The following is a 17,337-nucleotide window of genomic DNA, read 5'->3' as shown; positions in this document are numbered from 1 at the left end:
GCGCTCTTAATCTCTTAAAACGAGAGATACTCGTCGTGTGAAAACGAGACACCGCTAATGCAAGTGTAGAGCGCCATCTCCCTTCCACAACGATAAAAGTCTGCATTAACAGCTACATAGTATAGGGGCTGATCTACTTGAAGTGAGTTAGATATACGCACATTCTTTTGCAGTAATTTATTCTTTACTGAAAAAATATAGCAACGTTGAGTATGCTTCGTCCGTTGCTCTTTTGTGTAAACAAAAAAATGCAGGATGGCTAACCATGCATCGCTTGAGGCCATAAATAATCCCCTAATATATACCGCATTTATATTATTTTGATTTTTTTACTACGGCACGATTTGCGTGCCGTATTAAAAAGTGCATTTATGTTAATCAATGTCGAATCCCTAATTATTATAAGACACCATTGATAACGGTAAAGGATAACATCGTGAGGAAACCTTTATGTCAGGTATTTTAATCTGAAACTGTAACCTAGCGTACTGATCAAATGCTCAAACCTGTCCTATAAGGGAAGAGGTCTATGCCCAGCAATGGGACGTATATAGGCTGAATATATTTCAAGGTTATGTTCTAGACCAAAGTTATCAGGTGTCAGAGTTGCGTGGTCTCGAGTAAAAATAACCTTATTTGTAACCACTATGAGACTGTTACAGACTTAATGTTTAGTTTAGATATGCCTTGTAAACTGCTTATTAAGGTTTTACAGTAATTTTAAACTTAGACCAAGAACCGCAAATTATATTAATCATTGTGGTTTTGATACTCATCTAGTCTACACCGTTTAGAATCCCGCTTATCCCGTAAAGAACTACGCTTGTACCAAGAGCTTTTACTACAATAATTTTACCGTTGTGGAAGCAAGATGTAGCTATGCGATTGTTGCGCTGTCTCCCTTTAACAATACCAACTGTCGTAGTTTATGATCTCTTGGTACAGAAGAATTTAAACATTTAGAAGCTAGAAATTCTGTGCAACCCGTTACGCAATACGCACATAACACATTAGTTATTATGTAATTGTTTCGCGCGATTCTGGCGAGAGATAAGATTAAATAGTCGCGGTTATCTGTGACTCGGTGGTACACCGTTAAGGGCTGGTTTGTAGTACCTAAGTGACCACATTTAAGAGACTGATAAGAGAATAGATTTTTAACTGTGCTATTTCCTGTCTGATTGACTACCTCGAGAGGAAATGTCGAAACGAACTTAGCACCTAATAGCTGTTCTTTTGGAAGGCCAGACAATAATTGTTAATATATGATTATAAATGTAAAAACATATGCAGATTATTTCCTAGACCGATCTTATAAAGAAGACCATAAAAACAACAACAAAAAAGTACCAAGCAGTACTCATCGGGCAAAATGAAGACTATGATATAACATCTGTTTAGAAGAGTCATTTCAATAGTGATATAAGACCTTTTTACAACAATACAGTATTCTCAACTAATCACGACGTCTCTTGGAAGGTAATTAGCAGATCAGTAGCCTTATTGTTGAAAACAATATTGTAGCGAAAGTGTATTTAGATCCGGGTTATAATAAAAGTATTTAAAATCGCCTATTGTATAAGTAGCGTCGGTAGAAGGATAGAGACAAAAAAATCTGTTCAAGCCGGACTTGCGATACAGAGGGCTTTATTTGGAGAGCTTTGGGAAAATTAAGACAAAAAATAACTGATTAAGTTCTTGATATCACCTTCTTTTTCTCAGCAAATCCTTAAAAAAGTAATGGTTGATGGCCCTGAAAGATCATGTAGGTACTATGCTTTAATAAATCATATGATGCAGTTGTGAAGAAAGTTTAATAAGTTTTCTTATGATTTTAATACTTTCAATTATGTGACAGGAGACACTAAAGATCTTACAAGAAAAATCTCACATTGTGCAACTTAACATTACAACGATGCAGCTTTAAATTAAGTATTCTTTTACTGACGTAATAAATATGGTAAAATATGTTACATATATTATGTAAAACATTGCAACTTATGACAAAAACGAACCCAAACATCAATTTTAACTATATCAATATATGTATTTGTATAATGATTTGTTACAAAATGCAAGTTCTAGACGTCTCCAATTTATAATACATGTAATAGGGGCTAATTTATTTAAATAAAATTAGTAAAATGTTCCCAAAGTAGCAAATATCATAAAAGTCACTACCTCGTGCTTCATTTTCATGCTTGTGCAATCTGCAGTTTTGCAAACAAAATGGGTTCATTCAGTCCGAGGTCATGAGTTACAGACAAAAAAAATACAGACGAATTGAAAACTTAATCCTTTTTCAAGTCCATGGAAAAGGTTGGGATCTTGTCTTTCCTTCCATAACTAAGAAGATGACGACCTCCGTGGTGGCGTATGCACCGGTTTCAAGGTATCGCTAGCTCTGAGGTCCCGGGTTCGATCCCCGGTCGAGTCAATGTAAAAAATCACATTTCTACATTGTCTCGGGTCTGGGTGTTTGTGGTACCTTGGTTGTATCTGAATTCCATAACACAAGTGCTTTAGCAACTTACTTTGGGTTCAGAACAATGTATGTGATGTTGTCCGCATATATTTATATATTTATGTCACTGTTCGCGAGTTGGTACCGAAACTAGTCGGGCATTCCCGATAAATACGCCTTCGAGTGAACCGTTGCATCATTCTGTAATGAATCATTCTCACGATAGTTACTATCAAAAACTCCTAAATAGTTAAACCGATTGCGATCGATTTAACTGGCTGTCATTTTTCACTCGATAACAAAAATCCTCGACTAAAATAAGTTAGTGATGTCAAAAATCCACTACTACTACAAAGTTGCACCTCACTTAATGCTAATCTCTTGCAACTTTGGAATTAATTTAACAAATCGATCGTTTATCGATGCAAATACTCGATGCAATCTCGTTACGTCACTATAAGGAATCGGTGTCAAATTTCACAGTTCGACAAGTTTAAACTCGTGCTCTAAATAAATTCACATCGCGTCTTTATTGCCGAACGGTATATCGCCCTCAGGCATTGGTCAAAGAAAACACTATAACGTGAACGAAAACAGAAATTCAATGTTTTCAGAAATGTATGTATTTTGTAAAAAGGTAAAAGAACATACTGACATATGTTCTTTTACCTGGGTGAAGGGTGGGCGAAACTGGGTGCTGTCCAATGTAACTTGACCTTCAAAAAGTGCTACTTAGTAGCCTAATTTGAATAAATGAATGAGCTTTTTTGCAAATTTCAAGGAAGGTAGTTCTAGTTCTTGTTTCTTTCTAGTTCTAATTTGTCTTTCATTTATGAATTTCTTTATGTGTTTAAAATTCTTGCATATCTATTGATAAACCCACTGATTGATAATTATTTTCATTAATTATAAGATCACAGGCATTTGTTTTCGTATCCTCTTTTGTTGATACCACTGATTAGTAAGCATGTTTCTTAATTCATTACGTAACGACATGTTTTATTAATGTATCAACATTTGTTAATATCGATACATATTTTATTGTGTCCTGGCGTCACAGTCAACTGTTTATTTTTTTTTACTTTCGCTAAATTTTCCTAAAGTTAACACTCATTACATAAGTAAGAACTTACATCTTGGAGAAAAATAACTGTTATGTATTTTAGTATTTCTCTTCAAGTTAGGAACGTAAAAAGTTGAGAGCTTAGTACCATAAGATGTTTCCCGCGCCATTGAATATCTTGTAAATAAATATCTAAGTGTCCATTTACTATTTTAAAACACAGCGTTGGTCGTTTATTTAACTTGTATGAGGCATTGTGCAAAAAGTTACAAGAGTTGTTCCAACATTAAATACACTCAGATATTCCTAGGTTGCTAAACATGTAAAAAAACAAGGCTGTATGCGCTAAACACCTTGAACCAATTGGCAAAAATAAGAATTAATTAAATACAAAAGATCATTTGGTTGATACAATAAAAGTATATCTATAAAATTTAACTAACCTTGATATTCGAGGGCAAAAAAGCATTTATCGGAAACAAAATTAGTTTATTTACAGTCTTGAACACGAATAAGAAATAAATAATACAATTTGAGAAGAAATGAAACTACTTTTTGTGTCACGAAATGAAAAAGACTAGACGAAGGGGAATCAACTAGTTCATAATAAAGACCATACAAAAACTCCATTTTTTCCCCTTTTGAGGGTACAACCCTTTGTAACATAGTATTAAAGTAATTAAACATTCCGCAAAAAGTTTTTACTCACACTAATTTGCCAATTACACGTAAGAATAATCGTTAATTATATTTCAAAGTACAAAGAAACCGAAACGCTTGACTGCTCTCCCTTTAAAGACTCTTAATTTCATTGTATGTTATGCAGTTTATTGTATGACAAAGTACAGAAATTAAAATGAGGCTACTAAAGCTACTAATCTATATACTAATATATAAAGCTGAAGAGTTTGTTTGTTTGTTTGTTTGAACGCGCTAATCTCAGGAACTACTGGTCTAAATTGAAAAATCTCTTTTTGTGTGGATTAGACCATTCATAGAGGAAGGCTTTAGCTATAAACCATCACGCTGCGACTAATAGGACCGAAGGTACAATGGAAAATGTGAAAAAAACAGAGCAGGGATAAATCATAACTTATATCTTCTACCCACGAGGACGAAGTCGCGGGCAACAGCTAGTGAAGTTATAAACGTCAGAAATTTTATAACGAGTCACACAAGGAACGTAACTAAGTCCAACTGCGAAAGTAATGAAAAGAACAAGTAATTTTAATGTTTTCAAAGGAAAGTCTGTATTTGATAGCACTGAAAGGAATAAATGCCTATGTGACCTCCTCAACCCAGCTAGCTGGGCAACATGCTACCCCTTAGCAAGCCTTGTTGTCAGCAAGTTACTGCAAACACTCGAAATTTTGTTAATGTTGTGCCAACACAACAAAGATTATTTTGTGGCTTGCAATAAATTCAAAGGTCAAAAATTATATCATTATGACGTACATATCTATCGAATATTATTAAGACATTTGTGTAAATATTATATAAACCACAAACGTGATCATTAAGTAGTTAATTACGAAAAGAAACCATTCAATGTATATTCAGTTTTAAATTAATTTTTCGATCTAACCCCTAAGTTTTGTTGTTGAAGGAAGGCACAAAAACAATCATGTTGATTTCTTCTTCTAATTCATATCTACAATCAAGATTATCCCAAAACCCTATCCAATAAAGGAGGAGGATATGACACACCAGATTAAGCTAAAAACTATAAATCAATGGCATCCAGTCTGACCTATTTACAAGCAATAAAAAATCAATTTCCCAGTACCAACTAATTGTCCATTCTTCATTCTCGATAGAATTCCGAACAATTACAGTTGCCGACTGTACGGAGTTTCGTCAAAACGCGAATCATGCGCATTTCACGCCTGTTACACAAAGCGTTTGCAGAGATAGTTACGGCGGGGGGGGGGGGGGGGGAAGTAGTTTACTGGGTTACCACAAGATGCAGCCGCATCGGGGAAATGCGTATGTACGAGGCGTTTTCTTTGACGATATATATAGATGTATGGAGATTGTTATAGTTTTTGAGCTATAGGATATTTCTGGTAGAGGATGTTGAATGAAAAATGGGGGCTATGTTTATCAGTTCGGTATACGTGAATGATGAGATCGTTGAAATTAAATGGGTTATGTTATCAGATGCCATTCCAACAGCAAACCTTATGGCTAAGCACGAAAACTCCTCGATAGAATCTATTTGAAGATAGTTTTAATTCTATAAGGATTAGATTACTACTTTGAGTAATTCAACCAAGAATCGAATTCAGATGATCTCAAAGGAAATCTTAATCTTATTTCGATACGTTCCCAAAAAGTTTTGGTTTTTGTCAAGTTAAAATTCAAGGTTTTCGATTGAAATCATGAAAGGTGAACGAACTAAGAGATTGCAGTTAGTGTTTACTGCCTGAGATAGTTAACTAAACTTTTGGTCATGGTCAATAGATTCTAGGTTAACTCTATGATAATTTGGTCAGTTATAAACAAACTTTCTCAATTACTTGGTTTAAATGAAAGGACCGTGACACAAGGCAGACATTTCGTCTTTCACAAAATTTGTGTAATAACACAAGTCTTACTGCAAATAAATATAAGATTTTATTTAAACTGGAATGCGAGAATTACTATAAATAATGATGCAATTAATTAAAGAAATTTTCTTAATTAAAACCTATTCTTTCACTGAAAATGATCGTTCAATTTATGACTGAAAATACAGTTTTAATTAGATTTCTATTCTTTCTAGATTCAAGTCTGAGAATAAGATATAATAAGCTTGTTTCTCTGTAGTTGTTATGCTTAACTAATGCAATCATTATCTCATGGCTATTCATGTTGATGTGTATATCTGATATTTATTCGTGAACGAGATCTTCTATCATTTTAATCATTAGAAAGATGGACGATCTAAAGCTTTGTAGATTCATTAGTCATTGGCGCCACGAACCTTATTCGAACTTAATGAAGAATTCATTTGAAAAGTAATAATTTGTAACTAGATAGCTTAGCTTGGAAACTTTGCTAATGAAGCAACTATCTAATAGAAATTATAAACTATTTTGCAATGCTAAATAGCCTTAATCTAATGAGCAAATAGTTCACTGACCTGATCAACAAAGTTCTCCGCTGTGAACCTCTTGGTGAACTCCGTGAATGTCTCCTTGTCCTGAAGGCTCTCGCGACGCGCACGTTCCACTTTCAGCTTCTTGATTCCAGTTATATCCTTGGACATTTTGAGTTCCTCAATCAAATCCGTCTTGGCGTTTTTGTAACTTTCCGCTGCACTAGGCAGGCACTGCAGGCTGACGGAGCGCGCGGGCGGCGGCGCGGACATGGTTTTGGTCGCGGGGGTCCGCAGGCGCACGGCGGACAGCTCGGCGCTGCTGATGGCGGCCAGCGGCTGCTGGTGCTGCGTGGCGGGCGGCTGCGGCGGCGGCGGCGGAGGCACGCTGCCGGCCGGCACCGGCGGCGCCGGCGGGGGCCGCTCCTCCGCCGGGCCGTCGTCCCGCTTGCAAGGCGCCGTGATTGTTTTCAAATACTCCGACGGTTTGATAAGACGGTCCGGCGCGTTGTGCGGGAACGCGGGAGGCACGAAGGGGAGCACCGCTTGCTTGTTGACGAGGTTGGGCCCGCGTGGTCTATCGTCGTCTGCGGACGCCGCCGAGCCGCGTCGCCCCGCTGCAAGATTTCAAGATGGCTGTCGTTAGGGGGGAGAGAAAGTCCGCGCTTCGGCGCGCACGCACCCCGCGGACGAGCGATGCGCTGCGTGTACACTCGGGGCCGCGAATGTTTCATATCGATCCGATAATATTTGGATAACGTTTTAATTTTGCATTAATTAGTATGATCTCATGTGGTATTGTTATTAATGGTTCCGATTATGATTGTACACGCACCACGATTTACGATCGATGTCTAACATTAGCGGATGTGGAACTGCTGAAATGCTTTCCGTTGTGTACGGAACATTTTTGTACTGTCCATAACTCTTATAGTTAGTGTAGTGATGATATACGACGTCGTGTTTCCTGTGTTACTCACCGAGCATTACCGCCGCGGTGCGCGTCTCAAATCGCTCGTTGCGTGAATTTCTAAATCGTGTGTGATGGCACATTATTACAATTTACTTGCCTTACATTGTTTTCGTCTGGCACGTGTAAGTACCCTTAGCACCGATACCCATGTACGCACCTAATACCATAGCGTGGAGTCGTTTAGTGATGATTTACATGGAACATGATTTTCACTGTTGTCTATTAAATAATTTCGCTTTTGAGATTTTATGATTTCTGGGCATTATATCCATTTTAGCAAAGTTATAGTTCACAACACAATTTAATTGTTCAAGACAGCTCAGTAACTCGATTTCTATTAATTGTATAATTATGTAAATAGTATGTATTCAGTTCGAACTTCTTGGAAAGACTGATCGAGTCGTATCATTATAATCAGTTTACCGTACATTGTATTGTGAATAGCATTCCACTTTAATATGTGGCCGGAACTGACTGTCGCGTATTGAACACAAAAATATGCAGTATTTGACGGGCAAACACACGTAGGATGACAAACGTATTAGTTTACCTATCATAGTTTCGTGAAGTTGACAAATTAGAGCAGATTAGAAGCATGAAACATAGTCTGGTAGTAATTTGCGTGAAAGAGTCTACAAGACACGTTTAGGTGTCACATATAGGACATATGTGCCACCTAAACGTTACATAGAGGATCCCCTCATAGCACAAGTATTTGTGGGATCCACGACTGCTTGTGCTGAGTCTAGGTGTCTTATTCCATGTGACTTGAATGTTTTTGGAACTCTCCACGAAACAAGGATTAATTTTAGTAATACGAGAGGCGTTTTAAAATAACCTGAACCAATTTTACTGAATGTCATGGAAATTATATTTAACTAGCTGAACCAGCAAACGTTGCTATGCCCTAGAATATTTTACAAGGGAACTCACTTCTAAAACTAATTTACCGGGGAACTTCCTCGAACCGCTCTCTAGTTTCAGCGAGACTAACGAACAGCAATTATTTTTACATAGATATTCGTGATTTATATACCAAAAAGCAGAATCATTTAAACAGTTGTACCAATATGCCAATACCCCGAGAAACTATAAGTAAAATCGGTGTTACAATGGCTATACTATGGTCAATTATTAGCGCAATAAGGTTCATTCTCGTGTGTTACAAATATAACGATTAATCTTAAAAGCGGTATTGTAAGTTACAAGTAAGTGAGACGTATTTTCTCGCGGAAAAGCAAACACGATAATTAACAATTAAAATAACACAGAACTTCTCACTGAATTGTAAAGGTTGTTATGTTTATAGGAAGTTGATGATAAAATCTTCTCAGAATCAATTGAATAAGCCGCCGATCAAGTGTAGGTAGATCACTTGACAATGTGTTAATCTGGGAACATTTGAGCGATGCTGTTATAGGTTATGTTGGTTTTAACAAACTGTTAGTGAATCAGGTGTTATAGAATTATATTGTATCAAAAAAATCAATTCTGAGCAAGATTACTTTGCAGAAGACGGCTAAATGGGGTGAACACTAAGATTAAACGGGCTCACTCTGAGAAACCACGTTTACCACCATTCCTTGATAAATCTTTGGATTTAGCTAAATTCTAATGGTAAGTGTCGATTTAATCGTTTCTTCTTACATTTTTGTGGACTCATGTTGGTGGACCCTAAGATACACTGGTAAAACCTAAAATTTACTAATAATCGGGCTTTTATAAACCAGGACTCCTAGGAAAAGAGTGAATATTTGCTCCTAATGATGTTGTTTACCCTTTATTTGTTTCAAAATTAAAAGAAGATTTAAGAGGTGTTTGAGAAAGCCTGTTGGAAATAAATTATTTATAATTCAGTAAAAGCTGTTACATGGAATAAATGAATAAACTACAAACACTACTCTTGTCGGTGCCATCTTTTAAACATTTACCAAGCTTATAAGCAGCCAAGCTTGCGCTCAAGCTTACAGCAGAGGCCGCTTACAAAAAACTTATTGCGGAGTAATACATAGAAATAGTCTATGGCGTGTAGGTAGGTATATTACGTCACACATCGCAGTAAATGAGAGCTTATTCAAAAACCATGTCACATAATAAAAGTTAACACAACGGAATGACTGATGAAACATTGTCGACTACATTTACTCAAATTCAAAATTAGAAATTACAGCCGGTACACGCGACGCGTTATGCAGATCGCGCGTCAAAAAAACGCTCCTTAGATACTCGAACGCGGACTTTCGCAACAAAAAGTACTGTAAGATCCACGTTACGTACTCTCTAAGCAAACCTTACTTTTAGCAATGATGTAAAGGGCTAATGCTCACTTGAGACAAATTAGTCCTAAAACAGAATATTTCTTTACGAAATACATAAAGACGGGCGCAATCGAAAGAATCGTCTCAACACGAGCTAATTTAAAACAAACCAGTTTTGTCTATATTTGGCAAAACTGTCTGGACTAAATAAATACTCACCCTAAAGTGATCGCGATGCTGCGCAATTGTTTTTACTTTAGGGTAAATCCCTATATAATTAGGATAACATTTAGAACCGCGCACCTACAGTCATCTAAAAAAGACCATCCTACTAATATTACGTATATAAACGCAAAAGGCATGTATAAATGCTTGTTTCTGTTTAACTCAAAAACTACTTCTGAACGAATTTAGACGAAAGTTGGGACTATTTGGGACACAGATAGTGTATAACCGAGATTAACACATAGGATAGTTTTATCTTAATTTTGTGTTCCCGTGGGATCATTTTCGATTTGTAAAGAATAAAGAATAAAACTGCTTTTTAAAGAATAAAACTGCTTTTGCAGAACAATGCTGAATCTTTCAGCGATACGTTCAAACAGTGAATCGATTCTACGTATTGTGTGCACCGTCTCTTATACGCCTGTCATAATAGATTGAGCAAACACAATAGCAACTATCGAGATCATTAATATTCATGTTATTATGTAACGATTATAATATTTATATTAAGTAAGAGCACTAAGATGTTTTTGAAATTATACATTAATCAATTCTGCAATTGATTTTTGAGATGAATGGTCCCGGAAATTATTGTTATATTAAAAATGAATTGATTTGTTTTAGTCTGTAGGCATTGATTGTGACAATAGCAAACAAATACGATTATTGAAGGTTTTAAACGAATATATAATAGACAGCACGATACTATCATAAGGAAAAATGTAACGAATTGAATTCACGAAATTAATTTTAATAGAATATCGGTCAATCCTAGTACATTAGTGTCTTTTTTTTTAAATAGGAAAGATTATTCTGAAATAAAAGTGAATGGTCGCTTTATATTGAAATTATAGAAAACATTCAATTGTAACATCATCATCGTCTTGCCTATTGGTCTAGTAGTTACGAGGCCTGACTGATATCCCGGAGGTTCGATTCTCAACGATGTAAAATATTTTTTTCTTTGTTTGGGTAAAATAGATAAGTATTTTTTTTAGCTGTCTGGTACAATCTTGGTGTCGGGGACGCTAGCTAATTGGCACTTGGTGGGTATTCGCTACGCTGCTAATATAGACACTTAAATGACTTTAAAAGGCTTATTGCTGATAGAGAGTTTACAAACTGACTTTTACGCTAAGCTATCGCTAAAGTGACGGACTGATAGATATGAATGCACCCGGTTGCTGTCCGTTCTGCACTGAGCTCGCGGCGCACTTAGTGCGGCCACATTGACATTGTATTGCTAAGTCAGCAAAACGTGGTCGAATGCAATTACTGCATCGAACACTTATAATACAATGCTTAGTTTGAGACTAGATAGTAGATAGCGTAGTAATGAATTAACTACATTAAGATACCTAACTAGCAAAAAATCTCATAAAAGTTTATAATTTTTGAACCAATTTGTTTAACACCTTTACGATTAGAAAGCACGCGAGAAATATTCCAGTAATTCATTTGTTAAAACAGTAAACATAAGATAATTAAACATTCAGTTAATACTGAAACCGTTTCACTCTGTTTACTGAAAGTGCCTTGATTCGCTAATTAGATGCGTTGGTTTCACCGCCGACGGTAAGCTGAGCTGAGTTGTCAACTAACAAATTAGTCAGGATCATCATAATTTCAGCGTATTGATGCCTATTGCTGGATGTCAACCTCACCCAAAGAGAACTGTCCCTGTTTTGGGCATCCATTCACTTCCAGAAATTCTTAAAATCGCCTTCCAAAGCACACTTCATCATAATACTAGTCTGGAATCACCAAGCCTCTCCTCTCCCTTATTTCCTTGATCCAGAAGTTATTGACCTTTAAAATAACTTTATTAAAATTACCATTACGGTCAAAAGACTTACAGATTTTGCTTCAAATACAATAAAAACGACGTTTTTAAAATTCGGATTTACGAAGTCAGGTGATTTTCAAATTACTTTGGCACTTTAAGAAATCGATAGCTTTACAATAAAAAATCCAACTGATGAAATTAAGGAAATGTTTTCCAATTGTTTTATACAAAATCTTGATTCTTTGGCTTATAGCACTTTATACATCGACGCATGTAAAAGTATGTCAGATTAGTTATTTCGCCTTTTAAGTTCGACTATTACTCGACGCTGTGTGCCAACTTAATAGCTCAAAGTTATTTTCATCTCTGCCATACTATATGGTAGAATGACACTTTTAGGTCATTTTAAAGCGAAGTTTCCTAGTTTTCCTAGTTTATTCTGATTTTTCTTGCCTAATTCTACAAGTATAATTTTCGTGACCTCATAGGAACTGAAGGAACCATAAATTAACCTTTTTGGTTACCACTGGAAATTTAAATTCTGTTTAGGACTTGTCTGGTTTTTCTCCTGCAATGCGTTCTCAGACATGTTGATTCTTCTTGTCATATCCGCCTTACGGCTTAATGTGCAATGCCTTCACGTACTGATATAATATAGTTGTCATGGTGATTATACATGGTGTTGTTACTAAATTTTAGTTAATTTTTTTGTTGTACTGATACATATTATTTATTTGCTATTTTTGAGTTAGTTGTTCAGATATTTAAAAAAATGAGGATTTTAGTTTTGATCTTGCTTTAGAAGTTTAACTTTTGCGGGTTCTGGCTTTTTCTTTATTTCTGTTTTAAGCGACTTAAGGATTCAATAAATTAATCCATGTGTCCCGAGGGCTTTCGGAAACAATCATGCCACATGGATCAACTTTAAGTGATATATTTAAAAGTGCAAAAATTCAACACCCTAAAAAAAAACAGTGACGAAGTATATTCGAGTGTTGGTGCAATAAAATCGTTGGTAGAAAGTGGCCGACAGCGAAACAGCTCTTGACTTTATTATTTAAAAATGCCTTTTATTGTTTTAAGTTTATGGAATATACGTGACACAAGTATTGGCGTAATATAATGAGGTAACTACATTAAATGTAAAGCACCGTTGCCGTCAAGAAAATAGCCAAAAAGTGTAAAAAAAAAATGGTATTTTATACACAATGTATCCCTTTCAATTCACGGGATAACTTTAACGAAGAAATCCCGGTCTTTTTAAAGGCTTAAGTACACGGGGTCATAGGTCCGACCTGCCAAGGGGTTGAGAATCTCAATTTTAAAATGAGACGTGCCATCCTCTTCCGTTGGTCTATGGAAGCTTCGTTCACAATATATTATTACTAGCTGTTGCCCGCGACTTCGTCCACGTGGTTAGAAGATCTTGAACCGATTTTGCAGCGCACGCAGCGGAAGCCCTCGAAGATGAATAATTTTCCCCGTTTTTTTGGTAAAATAAATTTAGGTCATCGAGTCGTCTCTGTCTGCGACCGCCTCAATGTCGATATTTTAATAAAGACCAATGCAAAAATGATGATGATATTGTGCGTGGCATGCTGCAGGTTACATGTTTATGCACTTTAAAAGAGACTGTGACCCCTTGAGTTTGTTTCGACATTTCTTCTCAGGGTAGTCAGATAGGAAATGTCGACTCCAGCGTTCTCAAAAAAATAAGAAGACATGTAAAAGTGACGATATATCCTACTTACAGAATAAATGATTTCATTTCATTTCATTTCATATGATTTAAATATTTATGCCAGAAGTAATTTTATTGAAAAGGAAATAATTCAGTTTTTAATATCAATAATATGATTTTATAATTAAGTTACAATAATACAACGTTTTTGTTACCTTGCTGAAATGTCAATGGCAAAATAAATGTTTTTTAAATTAAAAATTGGGTCTAATAGTTTGTCATGCACATTACTTACTGGGGGAGGCCTACGTTCAGCAGTAGACGGAAATAGGCTGAGATGATGATGATAACTTACTGTAAGCCAATTTTATTAGACTACTAGCTGACCCAGCAAACGTTGTTCTGCCGAATATTTTTTTTCTAGTTGTATGTATTTTTAATGCCACATTATAAAAAAATAAAAACATACAATTTCGTCCAAAGAATAAAATATATTTTTTTTAGTGTGAGCAACCCTCATCACTTAGGGGTATGAAAAATAGATGTTGTTCTATTCTCAGACCTGCCCAATATGTATACAAAATTTCATAAAAATCGGTCGAGCCGTTTCGGAGGAGTATGGTAACTAACATCGTGACATGGGAATTATATATATTAGATTTATTGCTCTTTATGGAAAGAGCTGACATTAATTTGATTATTATAAAAATGTTTCACTTTTGGACTTATTTAGCCATAAAAGTATAGACTGAAAATAATTTAAAAGTGCGTAGACCAACAAATGTTACAAGTTTCATAAATTACATTAAATCCATATAAAATATATGTTAACAGTAAGCATTATAATACATACCTATAATTAAGTACGAACGCAAGAATAAATATTAAATAAATAAATAAATAAATATATCCTGGGACAACTCACACACTGTTATCTGATCCCAAGCTAAGCAGAGCTTGTGTTATGGTAACCAGACAACTGATAAACTTACTTATAAATTTCTAAATACATACATATTATAGATAAATTACACCCAGACACCAGAACAAATGATCATGCTCATCACACAAACATTTCTCCTGGGCGGGAATCGAACCCACGACCTCCGGTATAGCAGTCAGGGTCGCTAACCACTAGACCAACAGGCCCGTCAAATATTGACCATTATTGCTCTAGAATCTTGAAAAGAAAGACAATTATAATCCTACAGTTTTATTCATGAACAAGCTGTTATCTGTCACTCAGTTTCTTTGCTTTCATCACTTTGTTTTTAAGTCGTATTAATTATCTTCTACAGCAATTATGTTTCTTCTTTAGAGACATAAATCCATTACTATTTATTTGTGATAAAAATGTTTCTTTTTGCTGAGCGAGAGCGGTGCAAAAATTTACGAAGCTTAATAGGGGACATAGGGGTCCTATTACTGAAAATACGTCGACTGTCGTGCTTTTTCTTCTTCTAAATTTATTACCAACTAATTTATGAGGAAAGTGATAAAAAATCTGGACAAGGGCGGAGGGGTGGTGACACAAACATTTAATTCACATGGACAAAGACAATCAGACTCAGAACAAGCATTGTGCAGTCATCTAGGTCAGTTTGAATATGGAAAATTATTTGAATTTTAAACAAGCACCTAATAAGTATGGGCAAATAAGAAGTAAAGGTAAAATCGTCATAACATTTAACTGTCATTGATTAATTAGCCAGTTCATTCATAAATGCTGCTTAACCCATTGACCTACTAAAAAACAAGCATACTAAAACCATGTAACTGCGGTTAATTTACTTGTTAAATATAAAGCTCGGTTAAATCACAGTTAATTCTAGTTTCGAGTTATTAGACATCGGTCTAGTCTTAATGGGTCGACGCGTTTCTAGCTTTCGCGTGTAATTAATGGTTTTCCACCACTTTCGACATCTAACTGAATGCACGTTGATACAGGTAGCTAGGTGAGGTTGCAATTGTGTGTGGGAATTCTGACGGATCGGCGGATCAAAGGACCTGAATCATACAAGAAATAAGGACGAAAGGACCAAATTATTTTAAGTTTATTTTATAAAGAAAAATGTGAATGTGAAGACAGGTACTGTAAAATGCATTCTATATATTAAAATGAATAGCTGTTCGTTAGTCTCGCTAAAATTCGAAGGTTTTAAATGGTGATGAAATGTGGAAAATTTGTAAGATGTACCGAAATGTTTGTACTTACGTCTGCATGTATATAATCGACTGTAGGGCGGTAAATAGTTCGCCGAGACAGCTAGTTTTGGACAAATAACGTACTGAATTATGGCATGAGGAATTAATTTATTTTCGCTTTCATCACTTTTTGGGTTTTTAAGCAAATTTACCGTTAGGATGTGAATTTAAAAATATGACGGAAGTATTTGTCTCGCAGAAAGGCTTCTTTGCAGACTCTTTGCAGATTGCAATGAGTAGATAAGTAGCACTTATCTGTGATGATTAGCATAATATTAAATTACATACATTAGAAATCATACCTGTTAGTTATATCTTATTTAAGTTGCCATGCTCATTGTCTAAATACAGTATACGCATTAGATGATGCAATAAACTGGATGAAAACAACAAATAGACGACCAAGCAATAGATCGGGTGGGAAGGGTGGTGTTTGCCCAGCTGTGGGGAGTAAATAAAAGAAAAAAGTACACAGACTATTTCTTAAAATGGAAAGTGTAACAGAGCTACACAGGTCTTCATGCGATTCGTATTATTTTTATTATTTCGACTTATAATCAGAACGTTACTAACCGCCCATTAAGCCGGTAGAAAGTGAACATTCGTTTCATTACCGCGATGATAATTTCATTCTATTAATATTAATAGGCGATGTCAAATTTTCTAATTAAGACGGGGTTAGGTAGTCGAGTTTATGCTGATTCTTTTCGGTGTACTCGTCTTGTTTGTTTCAGTGATTTTCATGCTGTTTTAGGATGAAAGGGAAATGCTCGGTTTGCTAATCGTGTTAGCCGTTTGGGTTCGTTTTTGGTCGGTTTACTGTTAGGATTTTTTTAGTATTGTATAGTGATTGAATTTAAATAAGGTTTAGGAATTTTCCCATACTTTTATAGGTAATTGCTGTCTATGTAAAGAGCAAAATAGAATCTATAACTGTATGCAACAATATAGTTTCGATAAACCACGTGTCTTAGACCAGCCCGCTCTAAAGATTCTAGTATTTTCTATATACGTTAACGAATGTAAGAGGGACTTGGCTCAAAGCCTGGGCTTTTTCTGTTTAAGAAAAATAAAGATGTCTCTAAAGCAAGTACAAAATAATGTAGATATAAGTTCATTCAACAAAATTTTTTTTTTAAATTAAAGAGCGTCTTAATTTTGTTTAAAAAGTCATAAAATTTATAAGTTTAATACCAAAATGGCCGCATTCAAACACGATATACGATTTAGTGCTTGTTTTATTTTTATACTTTCTGTACCGGTGGCTGAGTTTTTAATAGTCAGAAAGTCATTTGTTATTTTATACAAAAAAAAATTCCGTGGAGTTTACAAGTTAATTTCACGATGTAGGTGTTAAGAAAATGTTATTAAGTTAACTTGTGGAAGATTTATAAGTGTTGATGGGCGATTTACTCGTATTTATCGGGATCGCTATTAGGCATAGGGTCTCGGTATACAGTGCATTTACAACAAATTCTGAAAGGGAACGAGTGGCTGAAGAGTGTGGTGCACCGTTTTCATTCCACACAATAGATAAAACGGTAATGAATTGGTGAGCCACCAGGGTAAGGTAAGATTATTTAATTGTGTCCGCTGTCATTTT

General features: G+C 35.5%; 1 protein-coding gene across 1 annotated transcript in view; it reads right to left on the bottom strand.

Moving 5' to 3' along the window:
• Positions 1-17,337, bottom strand: part of LOC113499394 (espin) — a 130,449-nt gene that overhangs the window by 7,158 nt on the left and 105,954 nt on the right. Inside the window, exon 12 of the mRNA XM_026879873.1 lies at positions 6,652-7,223. Within this exon, the coding sequence (XP_026735674.1) occupies positions 6,652-7,223 (572 nt within the window). The remainder of the gene's footprint in view (positions 1-6,651; positions 7,224-17,337) is intronic.

This window comes from Trichoplusia ni, chromosome 1 (assembly GCF_003590095.1).
Source record: "Trichoplusia ni isolate ovarian cell line Hi5 chromosome 1, tn1, whole genome shotgun sequence".
Classification (NCBI taxonomy): domain Eukaryota; kingdom Metazoa; phylum Arthropoda; class Insecta; order Lepidoptera; family Noctuidae; genus Trichoplusia; species Trichoplusia ni.
This window is presented reverse-complemented; position numbering and strand designations above follow the sequence as displayed.